The 15667-nt window shown below is 40.7% G+C and overlaps 1 protein-coding gene and 1 long non-coding RNA gene across 3 annotated transcripts in view; one reads left to right on the forward strand and one right to left on the reverse strand.

Annotated features, from left to right (window-relative positions):
• KDM2A (lysine demethylase 2A) overlaps window positions 1-15667 on the reverse strand; it is a 72168-nt gene that overhangs the window by 23348 nt on the left and 33153 nt on the right. For both annotated transcript variants that reach the window (XM_026719627.2, XM_026719628.2), the window contains exons 6-9: window positions 11020-11066; window positions 10516-10694; window positions 3704-3810; window positions 3120-3213 (exon numbers count right to left, since the gene is read on the reverse strand). In XM_026719627.2, the coding sequence (XP_026575412.1) occupies window positions 3120-3213; window positions 3704-3810; window positions 10516-10694; window positions 11020-11066 (427 nt within the window). The remainder of the gene's footprint in view (window positions 1-3119; window positions 3214-3703; window positions 3811-10515; window positions 10695-11019; window positions 11067-15667) is intronic.
• LOC148128042 (uncharacterized) overlaps window positions 1-15667 on the forward strand; it is a 33147-nt gene that overhangs the window by 9380 nt on the left and 8100 nt on the right. The window contains exons 3-5 of the long non-coding RNA XR_015740851.1: window positions 1190-1258; window positions 2065-2146; window positions 6371-6489. This is a non-coding gene — a long non-coding RNA (uncharacterized LOC148128042). The remainder of the gene's footprint in view (window positions 1-1189; window positions 1259-2064; window positions 2147-6370; window positions 6490-15667) is intronic.

Genomic DNA, 15667 nt, shown 5'->3' on the forward strand with positions numbered 1-15667 from the left:
AAGGCATCATACTCCGATTAGTGATTTCAGGAGAAATTTTCTTTTTTTTTATTATTGAGAATGAGATAAATGGTTAATTGGAAAAGAATGGACAAAAGATACAAGTATAATGATTTAAAGTAAGATGAAATAAATAAAATAGAATTAAGAAGATTGAAAAGCGGGGAGGAGTTATATAGAAGTCATAGAATGGTAAATAAGATAGGTAATGGTATATAAGATGAGCATGAATTTAATTGAAGTCCATACAAAGAGAGGTAATCTGGGGCCAAGCCACTTTCTAAAAAGAAGTTTTATGTTTTTGTGTTTTGTGTGTTTTATGTTTGACTGAGAATTAATAAAACCTTGGAGGAATGTTAGATGAGAATAATTGTAAACAAGTCAGAGGGAAATATAAATATGATGACTATATAACAGATAAATATAGAAATGTAATTGAATAAGAGTAAAGAGAAATAATGAGAAATTTGTTAAAAGATATTTATGTGTCCATATGGAAATGGGGTAAATTAGAATTATGCGGTATAAAATAATGTTTTATCTGCCTTGTAAAGATTTACAATGGAAAGAGGTTTTATGTTTTTAATGTTTAATGATGTTTTGTTTGTCTTTAAAATTAATAAAATTTGTTTAAAAAAAAAAAGATAATTGAAACCATCTAGCATTTGTTTTCTGAAACTTTCTTGCATGTTGCTTATCACATTCAACCAATCTACCATCTCTTTTCTTCAAGAACACCCCCCGCCCCAATTTCTCTCTCTCTGCATATTGGATTCTCAGGGTAGAGCTTTTCTTCTAAGAGAATTATTTGGAAATATTTTTATCAGCATTTCATCTGCAGCCTAGTCCTGCCCTAGCTATCCCAATGAGGACAAATCTTTTAGTTTATAATCTTCTCTTTTACAACATGTTACTAGATACCAATAATCACTGCCAGCAATTTGAATTGTATGGAGATTGCAATTTGTATGATTATTATTATATGACAAATACTCCTCAACTTATGACTACAATTGATACTAAAACTTTCATTGTTAAGTAAGACAGTTGTTACGTGAGTTGCATGAGTTGTGCCTATTTTACAACTTTTTTTTATCACGGTTGTTAATTGAATCATTGCAGTTGTTAAATGACTCACACAGTCAGTCACTAAACAAATATGGCTTCCTCCACTGACTTTGCTTGTCAGAAATAAAGGTCGTAAATGGTGATCACATGACTCCGGGATGCTGCAACCATCAGAAATACATGCCAGTTGGTGAGTGCCTGAATTTTGATTGTGTGACTGTGGGAATTCTGCAACAGTCGCAAGTATGAGGATTGCTTGTAAGTCACTTTTTTCAATTTCTGCTGCAATTTCAAATGATCACTCAATCTTCAAACTTGACAGGCTTAAGACTTGTGGACTTCAACTCCCAGAATTCCTCCTCTAATCATGTTAGCTCAGGAATTCTGGGAGTTGAAGTCCACAAGTTTTAAACTTGCCAAGTTTGAAGACCCTTGACTCAATGAGTCGTAATTGAGCGCTACTTTTATATTTAACTAAAACAAAACATCACATTGCATATGCAACACAGAGCCAGTAATTCTCAAAGGTTCAATGTGGCAAAAAGATATTCTAAACCTGGCAGAGCAAACTTACTGCTTTTTGGGAAAAATAATAATTAAAGGTACTAAAATAGATTAATCTTTGTGTCCTCCATTTTCAATAGTACTTTCTGTGTTGTATGTATTATTTACCTCTGTTTAGACTGGCATAGAAAACTAGCCATTTGGATTTTACTCATTTATACTGTATATACTGTAGGAGTTCAGTGAAGTATTGAAGAATCTTTATACATTCCTTAATTTCTATAGTTAATGCAACTAATCCAATTAATTTAAATGGGGGAGATCATTTAATGCACTTTCTCCTTATTCAACAACTGAGTTGCATTCTAACAATTTGGTTGTTAAGTGAAATAATTGCTACGTGAATACATGGTTAAGAGAGAGAGGTTATGAAGATCACTGGTTCCTTCTTTCCTAGTGTCCTGTGCCTGATCTATTTTGCTTCCCTTACAGGTTGGAGAGATTTTTAAAATAAGCTTTCTTCCTGGGCTGCTTTTCTCCACACAGCATAGTTTCCCTAAAAGCCACAAACAAGGTAACAAGCTCAATTCTGTAACCTTAATTAGTTAATTAGCACACTTAGCTGCCTGAAACTAATGGGATTTTAACCAATGTCACTCTGAAGGCTTCTTTTGTCAGGCTCAAGTACATGAATTGGTTGGAAAATGAATTTTTAATCAGCATTTTTTATTATTATTGTAGTTGTGAATGGTCACTGAGATGGTCACTAAATGAGTAATGGCTGTACAATTAGCAAAGCAAATAATTCAAAACAACAGAATGAAAGCGAAGTTTTGCAGTAGGACAAAACGTATCTCAATTTTTAAACTTTCTTAAAAATAGAATATTAAATGATTAAAGAACTAGACATATAAAAGTCCCCAAATAAGCCTAAAAATCCTTGGAAATTTCTTTTTTTTAAATAAGACCAGGTAAAAATTCTACTAACGTCTCTATGCCAAACAGGTAATAAAATAATGCTGCAGTTGAATAGCATGAGCAGATGTGTAAAGTGTTATTTTTCTGATCGGGAACATTTATACCTGAAAGCAAATTTGTTACAAAAATGGTAACTATTTAAAAAGAATTAAGTAGATTCACTGATCTTGTAGATTGATATTTTCAATCTATTAAAAAAATTACTGTATGTATCCTATTTTTCAATATAAGCTATTACAATCAACTAGTTTAGGCATACAATTCATAAAATAGTTATTTCATTAACTCCTTATTGTTAAAATTAGCTCTAGTGCTATTAATTACCTACTGTGTAATATATAATATATATAATAGTTACATAGTACTAGTTACTAGTTACACTAAGGAATCCTGTTAAAACAGCCCAGTAAGTTTAATTCTAGAGTGAGGTGTCCAAATGAGTTTCAAATGACTCAAGTGAAATGAATATCTGCAGGTAGCACTCATTTAGCAACTGCTGTGTACAGTGACCATTTGCTCTTTACTCAAAACTTCTCACAAAAAGTATGTTGCTGGAAATGCCACAGTACCTTCCCCCCTCTGTGGATGTGATACCATACTGATGTGCCACCAAAATCTACATGGAAATCTGTGTAGCATCCTTTAACACTCATCAGGCAATATCTGAAATAAAACCAGAAATTATGAAAACATAAACTTTATTAAGTTGCAACACTCTATAGATAGAATAAATGCTTATTGTTAGTATTTAGTATGCCACTGACACATTGAATGATAGTATTACCAGAATCTATGTATTAAGAATACTTTCTACTATTGAAAGAAAACTGGACAATAAGATTAGTACCTGATGTATAGTTTTTATTGCATCAGAAAGCTAGTAATATGAATCTATATCACTAAGCAGGAAGTTCTTCCTGCTATAATTCCTGCTGTTAAAACAAATCTATTTTGCCATTCAACAATACAATGTTAATAGATGTTATCCATCCAATTAGCATTGTTGGAGGACTTAGGAATGATGTCAGCCTGTCTGGCCCAGACTGCTGATCTTTGACAATCAATACAAACATAGAAGGAGAGATAGTAGTACAGAAATATCTTCCTTAAAACTCACATCAATGAAAAGAAAGTTCTATATACAAATACTTACTTTTGCACTTTTGGATACTGCATATCCAAAATAGCATTTGTTGATTCTGTCTGGCTTTCCTTCAGATGTCTTGGCCACATGTTGTCAACCCAATCAATTAAATCCACCTGAAAATATGTATTAAATCAAGATTTATGTTTTTCACAAACAAATGTTCATTATCTTTCCACCAAATAACCCAATTCCAAAATATTAAATAGGTATCAAAGATTATATCTTGAGGTTCAAGATATAGGATATTTCACTAAGTATCAGTTAGTGAGGCTCTACTCACTCTTTCAACTAACAATCTGGTATTATTATACTGATATACTCTGTATTCGTGAACAATTATCTATGAAATAAGATATACAATAATGTCTTAGAAATTAAACATAAAAATAACAGAATTACAATGAATGTCACAAAACTGGTTAGTCAGGAATAAATATCTCCCACCTATACTGATGAAATATTAAAAAAAAGATAATATCTTTAGAAGTAGTCCTTACATAAAGTCCCTAATTGGAATTTCTGTTGTTAAGTGATGCAGTCATTATGGGAAATGTCACATGATTGCACTGCTTAATGTTGGCAGTTTTGGTAGTCCCATTGCAGTCTTTAGTCCAGAACTGCTGTCATTAGATTTCAATTTTTTTCCTTCACTGTAGCACTCAGCTCTTCTTTATTCCTTCCACCTACCTACCTCCCCCCACATTTTTGTCCTTTTATCTGTGCTGCACTCTGCCAAGTCTGCTGCTCCTGCCGCCTTGCACTTCCCTATCCCTGCCATTTCAGTGACAAAAGTCAACTTGGGTCGTCAGGGATGCAGGATGAAGCATATAGGATGTGGGTGGGATGGCGGAGTGCAGTCTCTTCACCTCCCAGCATAGTCCAGTTCCTCTTTATGGGAATGTTGTCGATATAAAAGGCTGTTGATTCATGAGGCAAATTCTTTGGCTGGATTTACTCTAGTTTCAATTGGCTCTCCTGTAAACATGCAGCAAGGCCCTAATGACCAGTCATGAAATGACTTCACCATAGGGCAGCGATGGCGAACCTTTTTGTTGTGGTGTGCTGAAAGTGCATGGGCACATGATAGGGTGCATGTGCCGGCACCAACAATGCAATGTGCCCCCCCCTCTTGCCCATGTGTGCACAACACCTCACCCCGCCCCCTTACCTGCACTGCACATGTATGCACCTCCCAGCTGATTTTTGGCCCGTTTGAGGCCGTTTTCGCCCTCCCGCAGGCTCGAAGGAAGCCTCTGCAGCCTCGGGAGACCAAAAAATGGCCCTTCCGGAATTACTGGAAGTACCCATTTTCAGCCTTTGGAGGGCCTCTGGAGCCCAGGGGAGGCAGTTTTCACCCTCCTGGAGGCTCTAGGGAAGTCTCTAGAACCTTGGGAGGCTGAAAACCTGTTTCAGCACTTCCGGAAGGCCCATTTTTTGGCCTCCCGAGGCTGCAGAGGCTTCCCTCGAGCCTCTGGGAGGGCGAAAACGGCCTCAAACAGGCCGTAAATCAGCTGGGAGGTGTGCTTATGTGCAGTGCAGGTCAGTTTGGCTGGGGATTGCGTGCCCGCACAAATAGCTCTGCGTGCCACCTGTGTCACACGTGCCATAGGTTCGCCATCACAGCCCTAGGGCCTTCATTTGGGGTAACTCAGCCATTGTCTAAAGGAGAGTCAGGTGAGAGTCTTGCTGGAGGAAAAAAACCTGTAATCTTGGCTTGGCTTTCTCACTCGTTATAATCTTATATTACTCCAGTTTGTGATCCTAGTCAACAATAGTCACCTTTTGTAAGGGCCATTTTATGTATTTAAATAATAATAACAACCCTCTTACTCATGTTTGTAATCAGTCTTCCATCCTTCTGCAGTAAGTATTCTCAGCTTTACTAACTGGCTGCTTTTACTGCAGTTGGGACAAAGTGAAATGAGTTTTGTGAGATAAGATACTTGGAATTCTATCATTAGTTTACATTTTTTTGTTATTGGCATGCTGCAGTAAGTTTAGCTGGTCAAACCCCAGCTGATACTGATGCTGTGTGCTTCAATTAAAAAACAAACAAACCACCTATCCAATATTTATGGAATAAAATTTAAAATTATCTTTTGTAGCACACATATGTGCAATCTCATACATCACCAATTCACTGGAAGTCAAATGGACTTAATATACTTTAGAATTGCTAGTGAAAGGATCAGGTTTTTTTCTTCTTCCAAGCATTTTTCCTTTAGGTAGAGGATCCACATTTTGAACCAATCAAATGCTGACCCATTGGCTGCAACAGGAATTGACTGATTGGCTTGTTGCCTGATGTTGTGGGCTGAGAGGGAATCACTGGCCCAAAGTCATCCAGCTACATCTAGATGCCTAAGGCAGGACTAGAATGCACAGCCTCCTCATTTCTAACCTGGAACTTTAACATTTAGATCAAACTGGCTTGCTGAAGGAATCAGAATTAATGCTTATATTTAAGTACAGATTGATTTCTCATACACATAAATGTAATTAATGCCACACATACTGCAAGCTTTCAATCACAACTTATCATAGATTTTATTTTAATATGAATAATTTCCTATAGGGACAATATATTATTTTTTATATGGTGAGGGTTTTTTGGTTGTTTTAAGAATTATATTTACAGTAATGCCTAGAAATACATTTTTACTTTGTTCCCAGTTTTCTTCTGGATGCAATTCACAGTGCTGGTTATCATCTTTAACACCCTACATGGCATGGGATCTGGTTATTTGTGGGACTGCCTAAGCCTATCCATCCATCCCACAAGATCAGAGAGAGTGAGTATGCTCCTAGTCCTCTCCTTAAAATGTTGCCATCTAACAGTACTTTGGAAGCATGACTTTTCCATGGCTGACCTACCTTGTGGAACATTGTCCCACTTGTGGTTTGCCAGGTCTCCACCCTTCAAGCTTTTTGGAAGGCTGTTAAGACTTGGCTTTTGACTGAGGTGGCTGGGATTATATGGGTAGAGGGCATGGAAGGAGGGTAGTTTATCTTGTTGTGGGGCATCCCAAAGGGGATGACTATGGCACATGGTATTGCTTTACTGTTTCCTGTTTAGGATTATTTACAGGTTTGATGGTTGTTAAAGAGTTGTTTAAGATTTATTTAAATAAATAAATACATAAAATCTAGTGTATATAAACAAGGACCAAATGCCATACTCACTAGCACTGATATTACCTAGTCAGATAATAAAACATATGCAAACAAACAACCAAGCTCAGCAAACAACAAAGACTCCATATATCATACTATCACCTACCTTTTAAAATCAACAAATGTTAAGACATAAAACGTATTAAAAATCCCAGCAAAATACAGTCAAAATAAAACATACCAATATGAAGAACAATTGCTAAGAGATCATACAGGGGAACTACCATTTTTACCACTGTATTTTCCAAAAGCCAAATGGAATAGAAGGCCTTAACTAATTTCTTAAATGACAGGAAGGAGGTGGTCATGGTAACCTTGGGGAAAAAGAGAAGCCGACAGGATCATGCAACCATGTAAAAGGCTCCTCTTCACGCTCTTGTTCCCCAAACTCAAACATTGAGATTGTACCCAAAGCAGGTGCAGCCAGGCAGAAACAGTTCCCATTCTACTTCCATCATGCATTTATTCACCCACCATTTTACTCACAAGCATCAATGCCAGCAGTATTCCAGCTGCCTGTAATAAGTGAGCCACACCCTGTTGTTTTCAAGGACGTCCTAACATCCAGACGTCCTAACAACCCCACCCAGGCTCTTGGCTTACAAAAAATAATGCTACAACAAAGGGAAGTGATGTGCAGGATAACAGGGGATAAGATGACGACATGCCGATAGGGAAGCTGAAACAGACAGAGAGATTGGCAGCTCTTCCAGGCAGTCAAGAGGATTACCAGTCAATTGCCAGGACTACAAGCTAAGGTGAGCCACGTATCTTAGCAGGATTCCTATCTGGACCCTGGAGCTTTCCTGGGAGCCTGATAGCAACCAGAAAAGCAGCAATCACACTGAGGCAGCATTTATCCCAGTTAATGTAAGAACTTTTGGAAGAAGGCAAAGGTTGTATGGCACTTTAAAGACTTTGGGTCTTTTATTTTGACTTGAGTATTAAATATTAGAGGACTGAGTATTAAATATATACTTACATGGAAATATATTACAAGGAAACATCAGCTTATAAAATGTTTAAGGGTGGGGAACAATTGCGTATTATTGGGAAAGGTGTGTGCTGCAATAAAGCACTGTATACATATCTGCTATGCTGTGGTGTGTCCAGACCTTAGAAAGCAAAGAACCATTACCTAGGGGTATCCCTCCATTCTTGAGTCCAGAATTTCCAGCAATCTGGAAATTGAGGATCATGGGTAGGATACTACACTGCTCAAAAAATTAAAGGGAACACAAAAATAAGGCATCCTAGATCTGAATGAATGAAATATTCTTATTAAATACTTTGTTCATTACATAGTTGAATGTGCTGACAACAAAATCACACAAAAATTATCAATGGAAATCAAATTTAGCAACCCATGGCAGTCTGGATTTGGAGTTACACTCAAAATTAAAGTGGAAAAAAACACTACAGGCTGATCCAACTTTGATGTAATGTCCTTAAAACAAGTCAAAATGAGGCTCAGTAGTGTGGCCTCCACGTGCCTGTATGACCTCCCTACAATGCCTGGGCATGCTCCTGATGAGGAGGCGGATGGTCTCCTGAGGGATCTCTTCCCACACCTGGACTAAAGCATCCCCCAGCTCCTGGACAGTCTGTGGTGCAACATGGCATTGGTGGATGGAGCAAGACATGATGTTCCAGATGTGCTCAATTGGATTCAGGTCTGGGGAATGGGCGGGCCAGTCCATAGCATCAATGCCTTCGTCTTGCAGAAACTGCTGACACACTCCAGCCACATGAGGTCTAGCATTGTCGTGCATTAGGAGGAACCCAGCGCCAACCACGCCAGCATATGGTCTCAAGGGGTCTGAGGATCTCATCTCTGTACCTAATGGCAGTCAGGCTACCTCTGGCGAGCACATGGAGGGCTGTGCGGCCCCCTAAAGAAATGCCACCTCACACCATTACTGACCCACTGCCAAACCAATCATGCTGGAGGATGTTGAAGGCAGCAGAACATTCTCCACGGTGTCTCCAGACCCTGTCATGTCTGTCACATGTGCTCTGTGTGAACCTGCTTTCATCTGTGAAAAGCACAGTGGTGAATTTGCCAATCTTGGTGTTCTCTGGCAAATGCCAAACGTCCTGCACGGTGTTGGGCTGTAAGCACAACCCCCACCTGTGGACGTCGGGCGCTCATGCCACCCTCATGGAGTCTGTTTCTGACTGTTTGAGCAGCCACATGCACATTTGTGGCCCGCTGGAGGTCATTTTGCAGGGCTCTGGCAGTGCTCCTCCTGTCCCTCCTTGCACAAAGGCCCAGGTAGCTGTCTTGATGCTGGGTTGTTGCCCTCCTACGGCCTCCTCCATGTCTTCTGATGTACTGTCCTGTCTCCTGGTAGCGCCTCCATGCTCTGGACACTATGCTGACAGACACAGCAAACCTTCTTGCTCCAGCTCGCATTGATGTGCCATCCTGGATGAGCTGCACTACCTGAGCCACTTGTGTGGATTGTAGACTCCGTCTCATGCTACCACTAGAGTGAAAGCACCACCAGCATTCAAAAGTGACCAAACCATCGGCCAGAAAGCATAGGAACTGAGAAGTGGTCTGTGGTCACCACCTGCAGAACCACTCCTTTCTTGGGGATGTCTTGCTAACTGCCTCTGCTTTCCACCTGTTGTCTATTCCATTTGTACAACAGCATGTGAAATTGATTGTCAATCAGTGTTGCTACCTAAGTGGACAGTTTGATTTCACAGGAGTGTGACTGACTTGGAGTTACATTGTGTTGTTTAAGTGTTCCCTTTATTTTTTTGAGCAGTGTATGATCACAAATAGAGAAAAGCACATTATCCCCCTCCCTTCCCATACAATGACAACCTTGATAGTTCCCATCAGCATTTATTTCTCTCTTTTCATTGCTATTATAGTTTAAGTACAAAATTTAAAATATATGCATGCTGGGTGATGAAGCTTCAGCAATAATATAATTATTGCTTTTGGCAGCTCAGTAGAAGTTCCCATGTTTCCCCCAAAATAAGACCCTGTTTTATAATTTTTTGCCACCAAAAAAGGCACCAGGTCTTATTTTGGGGGGATGCCATCCACTGACTAGTCTCTCTTGCATACGTCCCCCCCCCCGGCGGCCTCCTTTTCACTGTCAGAGGCCTTCAGGGACTACTACTTCTGCGGCTGGCAAGGCTTTCCTGAAGGCCTCTGTAGTGGATAACAGAGCTCCGATCGATCCGGAGCTGTTATCCGCTAGAGAGGCCTTCAGGAAAGCCTTGCTAGCCTTGATGGCTGCTGAATAAATGGGCCGGCAAGGCAGGTGTTGGGGTATGCTAGGCCTGGTTACAACTTTCCAAAGGGTAAGTAGTCGGGCAGCTCCACCCCCATCTCCACCCTACTTAATTTTTACCCATGCACTCTGGAGTGGGCGGGATCTTAATTAGGGCTTATTTTGGGGGTAGGGCTTATATTGGGCGCACGTGTAAAAAAAAATCAAGCTAGGACTTACTTTCAGGGTAGGTCATATTTTCGTGGAAACGGGGTATTCAGATATCACCTGAATCCATGACTTAAACCATGACCCAAGTTAATATTATGGACTCCCTCGTTTATTTAAAAGACCTTCAATGTTTTTTTTTTAAATGATACTGTCCCTGGAAAGAAGAAACACCAAATTTACCGTATTTGGCCTTTGCACCAGATTCTCAAGCCGGGTATGGCTGAACTCTAAGCTGATAACGTTGTATAGCTTCTCTCGGTCTTCCTCTGGTGTTTCATAGTAGCGTGCCCACTGAGACATGGTCATCTCAATATCCCTTTGTGTGTTTACATCCATGACATCCACCATCCTACGACTCCCTACCAATTAATAAGATAAATAGATAATTAATTTCCGGTAATAACGTCTAGCTCAAGAGAGGCAGAACACATAAAACATGGTTTTTAAAAAGCAGTGGGGGGAGATAAAGGGCATATAAAGGATAAGATATAGAATAATTATCCAAGGCCTTCTGATTTAGGGGTGCTTAATCTTTAAAACATACATTTTTCATTTTTTTCCCTTCAAGACCAGGGATTACTTTACAATTTAAAAGTTCTGCTAAAATTAAATTCTACACATAAATTACATACCAGTTTTTATCTTGACATGCCTGTTTAATTCAGAAGAAAAATGCATAATTACCTACATAGAGTCGTACATCACTCACACTAAAGTCTGGCTCTGGCATCCTGAAACAGAAAAAAAAGTGCAGTGAGTCTTTTATCTGTGAGTCTGTAATGCTGCGAGTCTTTTATCTATTCTCCTACAAGTCTGCTTCAAAACTATCCATCATGTAAAACCAGAGATATAACCAAGCCCACTTTCTTACTTTTCTTTGAAGCCAAATTTACAATTTACTATTTTATTTCTCTGAACAAAGTATTTGAGTAAAGACGCACTTGAACTGTGGATAAGTGGTTCCATTCTTGGCTGAAGCAGCTCTTGCTGAGTTTTGAACAATTCTGTAATATTTATACTACCAAGTCCTGTAAAATTCCACATTGTCTTATTTATTGATTGAGCACTGGCAACATGAAACTTCTGCTTAATGTCACTTAGGAATGTGAAATGAGATGCTCTTCGTATCAAATGTACTGAAATTTTTTTAACATTCAGGCAAGATTCACAGGTGGTTCTTTTTGTCAGGAAGTGGAACTATTTGGAGCTGAATGCACATCCTGTTGAAACACATATGTAGTCTTTACCCAATATACACCCATAGGCAGATTCAGCATGTATCTAATCTACTCGCTGCCATTGAATTTTACCTCTACTTCTTAGCTTTGCTCTCCTGTGTTATAAGAAAGTGAAGCCTTTTTTTCCTTGTCTACTAGGGAAGAAAATCTCATTGTAAGGCAAGTGCATGAATATGGAAAAAAAGTATTTTGAGTATGTGAGTAACTGAAAGAGGAAAAAAATGGATTGAGGAAGCATTTGAGAATCTGTTGCTGTTTCTTAAAGAAGAACAAAAAATATAACTTCTGGAATGATGATAAATGAAGCAGAGAATAGGATTTCCTAATCATTTTTTACTTTGATCTTGGTCAGTTTTGGATTTGCTCTAACTGTGTACCTTCCAATAACTTTACTCTGGTGGGCTGCAATATGAACCATGAAATGTTGTCAGTTCTTCACTTAGAAAATCACTTTAACCCCTAAAAATCAGATTTCTTGTTTGATATTGTTACTCTAAAGAGATAAACTAGAGTATCCCCTCTTGCTTTCTCCTGTTTAGACAGAGACAGTATGGCTTCAGTTCCCATTTATAGCTATTCTTCAAATTAGCTTACTGGAATCTGTTGCATGTGACAGCCTCTGATGACTGTCTGGCCACTTCAGTTAGTTCAGAACACTGCTAGTTAGCTTTTTGGTATACACTAATCAGAGAATGTACCCTCCACAAGTATGACAATATTCTCACTCGTTATCAGTCCATTTGTAATAGATATAGCTGTATGTATAATCTTTTACAAGATGATCATACAGTGGTTAGAATGCAGTATTGCAGGCTAGTTCTGCCAACTGCCAGCAGTTCAATTCTCACTGGCTCAAGGTTAACTTAACCTTCCATCCTTCTGAGGTCGGTAAAATGAGGACCCAGATTGTTGAGGGCAATGCCGTAAACACTTTAGAGAGGGCTATAAAACACTGTAAAGCAATATAGAAGTCTAAATGCTTGTGCTATTTTATAGTCCAATGTGGCTGAAGCCCCAATACCCAAAGGAGATCTTATTTTCACACTAGCACCATGTTGTAAAATCATTATATGGATACTTTCTGGATACTTTTACAAGCAAAATGGATAGTGTCTGGAAAGAATTCTCATGTATGGAATTCTAACTATAGAATTCTTTTTCTCAGGCTGGCATGATGCTACTGTCTGTTCTTTAAATACTAGGTGTGCATTTAAAAACATCCCAGGCTTTTAATTTGCAAAACAATCATTGTTGCTACTCGTTGCTTAGTTTTTACTTTTTTCAGTATTGCATTATTTAACTCTTTGAAGTTATCCAGCTGCAGAATGATAGACTGAAGAGTGTTAAAGTAATACAGTGTACTTTAGGAACACCTTATGGAAGCCTTGGGGTTAAAGGGAACTTACTTTGTTCTGTTTACAGACAAGTAGCTGGAGAGGCTAGGTGGGGAGCAATATCACAGGTTGCAATTTGGCCAATGCAGGTAACAGAAGATAAGGCAGACTAGTTGACAGGAGCCTTCCAACCTGAAGATTTTACTCTTCAGTGCCAGATCATTTATTGGTAAACTTTGTTATCCAGGATTTAATTATGGATGAAAGTACTGGTCTGGGATATAACATGAAGAACTGAGGGTGGAGAGCTCTATCTTCTTGTCTGTTCAATAACATACTAGGCTAGGATTAGATGTGGGGTGGTTGTGATTTATAGGCACTCTTTCTAGTTATCTAGATGTTCCCTTTGTCAGCTAATTTTGAGTGCATATGGGTGGTCAGGATAGTGTAGAGATGCTAACAATGTACTTTATATCCCATTATCTAAAACTCCTATTAAGGTAGCCACAGTGAATGATTTTTCATTTCTTAAAATTCTTGTCCTAAGGATTTTAATAAATTACTGAGACAGCCAAGTTAGAAGTTACTCACAATTTTGTGTCTTTCAGGATAATAAAAAAAAAATCTTTCCAATGATATTTGGCCCCATGTTGAATGCCATATTCTGGATTTTGTATTCTGCTTGGGTGGAGCTAATGATCTAAATGTGAGCAAAGTCTATGTATCCTGGTTGCCAGGGACATCACTCTCTAGCCTAGCGGTCGCCAACCGGTGGGCCGTGGAAATTTTTTTGGTGGGCTGCAGAAGAAATGGCCCCCAAAACCAATTAATCTGGGCCATGCAGTTCTTGTGCCTCCCAGCTCTCCGAGGGACCCCGGATATGCATGCGCCAACCAGCTCCTACACCCGGCGGCAGCGGCAACAGCAGTCCACCCCCCAGCACCCGCTGTCAGCTCTTCCCCATTAGTTCTCTAGCTTTGAATTGCTCCCAGCTCTCTCCCTTTCCTCCCCACCGCCCATGTGCAGGCAGGAAAGGGAAACGGAGCCGTGTACAGCTCTCCCCTTTTCCAGCCCTTACTGCCTCTCCCAACATCGAATGCAGGCAAAGCCGCCACAGCAGTAGTGTCCTGAGTTGTCTTAGCATGCTCGGTTAGTTAAGAATCGCCCTAACCCAGAGAAGGAAGTGTTGCTGGAGGAGGAGGAGGCAGTAGTGGAGAAGCAAGCAACTCAGGGCACTACCGCTGTGGTGGCTTTGCCTGCGTTTCCAAGGCTTCGATGTTGGGAGAGGCAGCAAGGGCTGGAAAAGGGGAGAGCTGTGCATGGCTCCGTTTCCCTTTCCTGCCTGCACATGGGCGGTGGGGAGGAAAGGGAGAGAGCTGGGAGCAATTCAAAGCTAGAGAACTAATGGGGAAGAGCTGACAGCGGGTGCTGGGGGGTGGACTGCTGTTGCCGCTGCCGCCGGGTGTAGGAGCTGGTTGGCGCATGCATATCCGGGGTCCCTCGGAGAGCTGGGAGGCACAAGAACTGCACACACAAACACACAGAGCCCACTCTTCTGTCTCTTTGGAAGGTGCCAGGTGGGGGGAGGCTTCCAGCCCAGAACGTTTTTTTTGTTATCATTAAGCATTTACATTTTTGTTATAATTAAATGTGTGTGTATATATGTATATGTTGTGGCTCCGATTCCTGAGCCTGCGTTGTTAGAGGAAGAGGACTCGGAAGATGAGGAGGAGGAGGAATTGGAAATGCCTTCCTCCCCAGGACCTTCCTCTTCGGCAATGCCTTCCTCCCTGATAATACCCCAGGTTTCAGCAGATAACCGAGAGGGACAGCCTAAGACTAATCAGGAGGAGGAGGGCATATATATGCCTATATTTGTCAGATTTTTGGACTCTTCATCTTCCTTGGAAAGGTGAGACAGAACATTTTTCTCCCGTACCAGACTTAAACCATCTTTTACCCAAGATGGACCAGCAACAGCAGCAGCAGCAACAGCTGCAGAATGAAAATCAGGCTCTGCAACAGCAGGTGACTCAATTAATAGCTCAAATTGCTTTGCTGCAGGCTCATGCTGCTCCTCCTGCCCCTCCCCGTCGGAAATGCCCGGTGGCTGTGATGGACAAGTTTTCTGGGCAGCCTGAGATGTTCCCGGCTTTCATGGGACAGTGCCAGTTGTTTATGGCTATGAGGCCAGAGGATTTCCCAGATGACTGGGCCCGGGTGGGGTTTGTGATAAGCCTCCTTTCTGGCTCGGCTGCCAGATGGGCCACACCTTTGTTGCTCCGGAACAGCCCGTTATTAACGGATTACCAAGGGTTTTGGCAACATATGCGCCACATGTATGAGGACCCCATACGAGTGCAGACGGCAGCCAGGCGTCTGAAGGAACTTCGCCAAGGGAACCGCCCCCTGCAGTAATTTATTTTGGAATTTCGGCTTGTATGTCTGGATTCCAATTGGAACGATGCAGCCTTAATGGATGCCTTCCAGGATGGCCTGTCAGATGAGCTGCAGGATGAGTTAGTTCGAGTGGAACCAGCCCCGCCCCTCGATGCTCTGGTGGTGCAATGCTTGCGCATCGACGCACAACTTCAATGGCGAAAGACCCGTCGCACCGTCCAGGAGCAGCCATCCATATCTGTACCGCAGCGCCCTGCGCAATCAGCGCCCCATGTCACCCAATGTGTCGTGGAAATGGCTGAGGACCCAATGGAGTTGGGAGCGGTCAGACCTCACCCGATGGCCCAGGAGCAAATGCGG

This window comes from Pseudonaja textilis, chromosome 1, assembly GCF_049901715.1.
Source record: "Pseudonaja textilis isolate UNSWEBS1 chromosome 1, rPseTex1.2, whole genome shotgun sequence".
Lineage (NCBI taxonomy): Eukaryota > Metazoa > Chordata > Lepidosauria > Squamata > Elapidae > Pseudonaja > Pseudonaja textilis.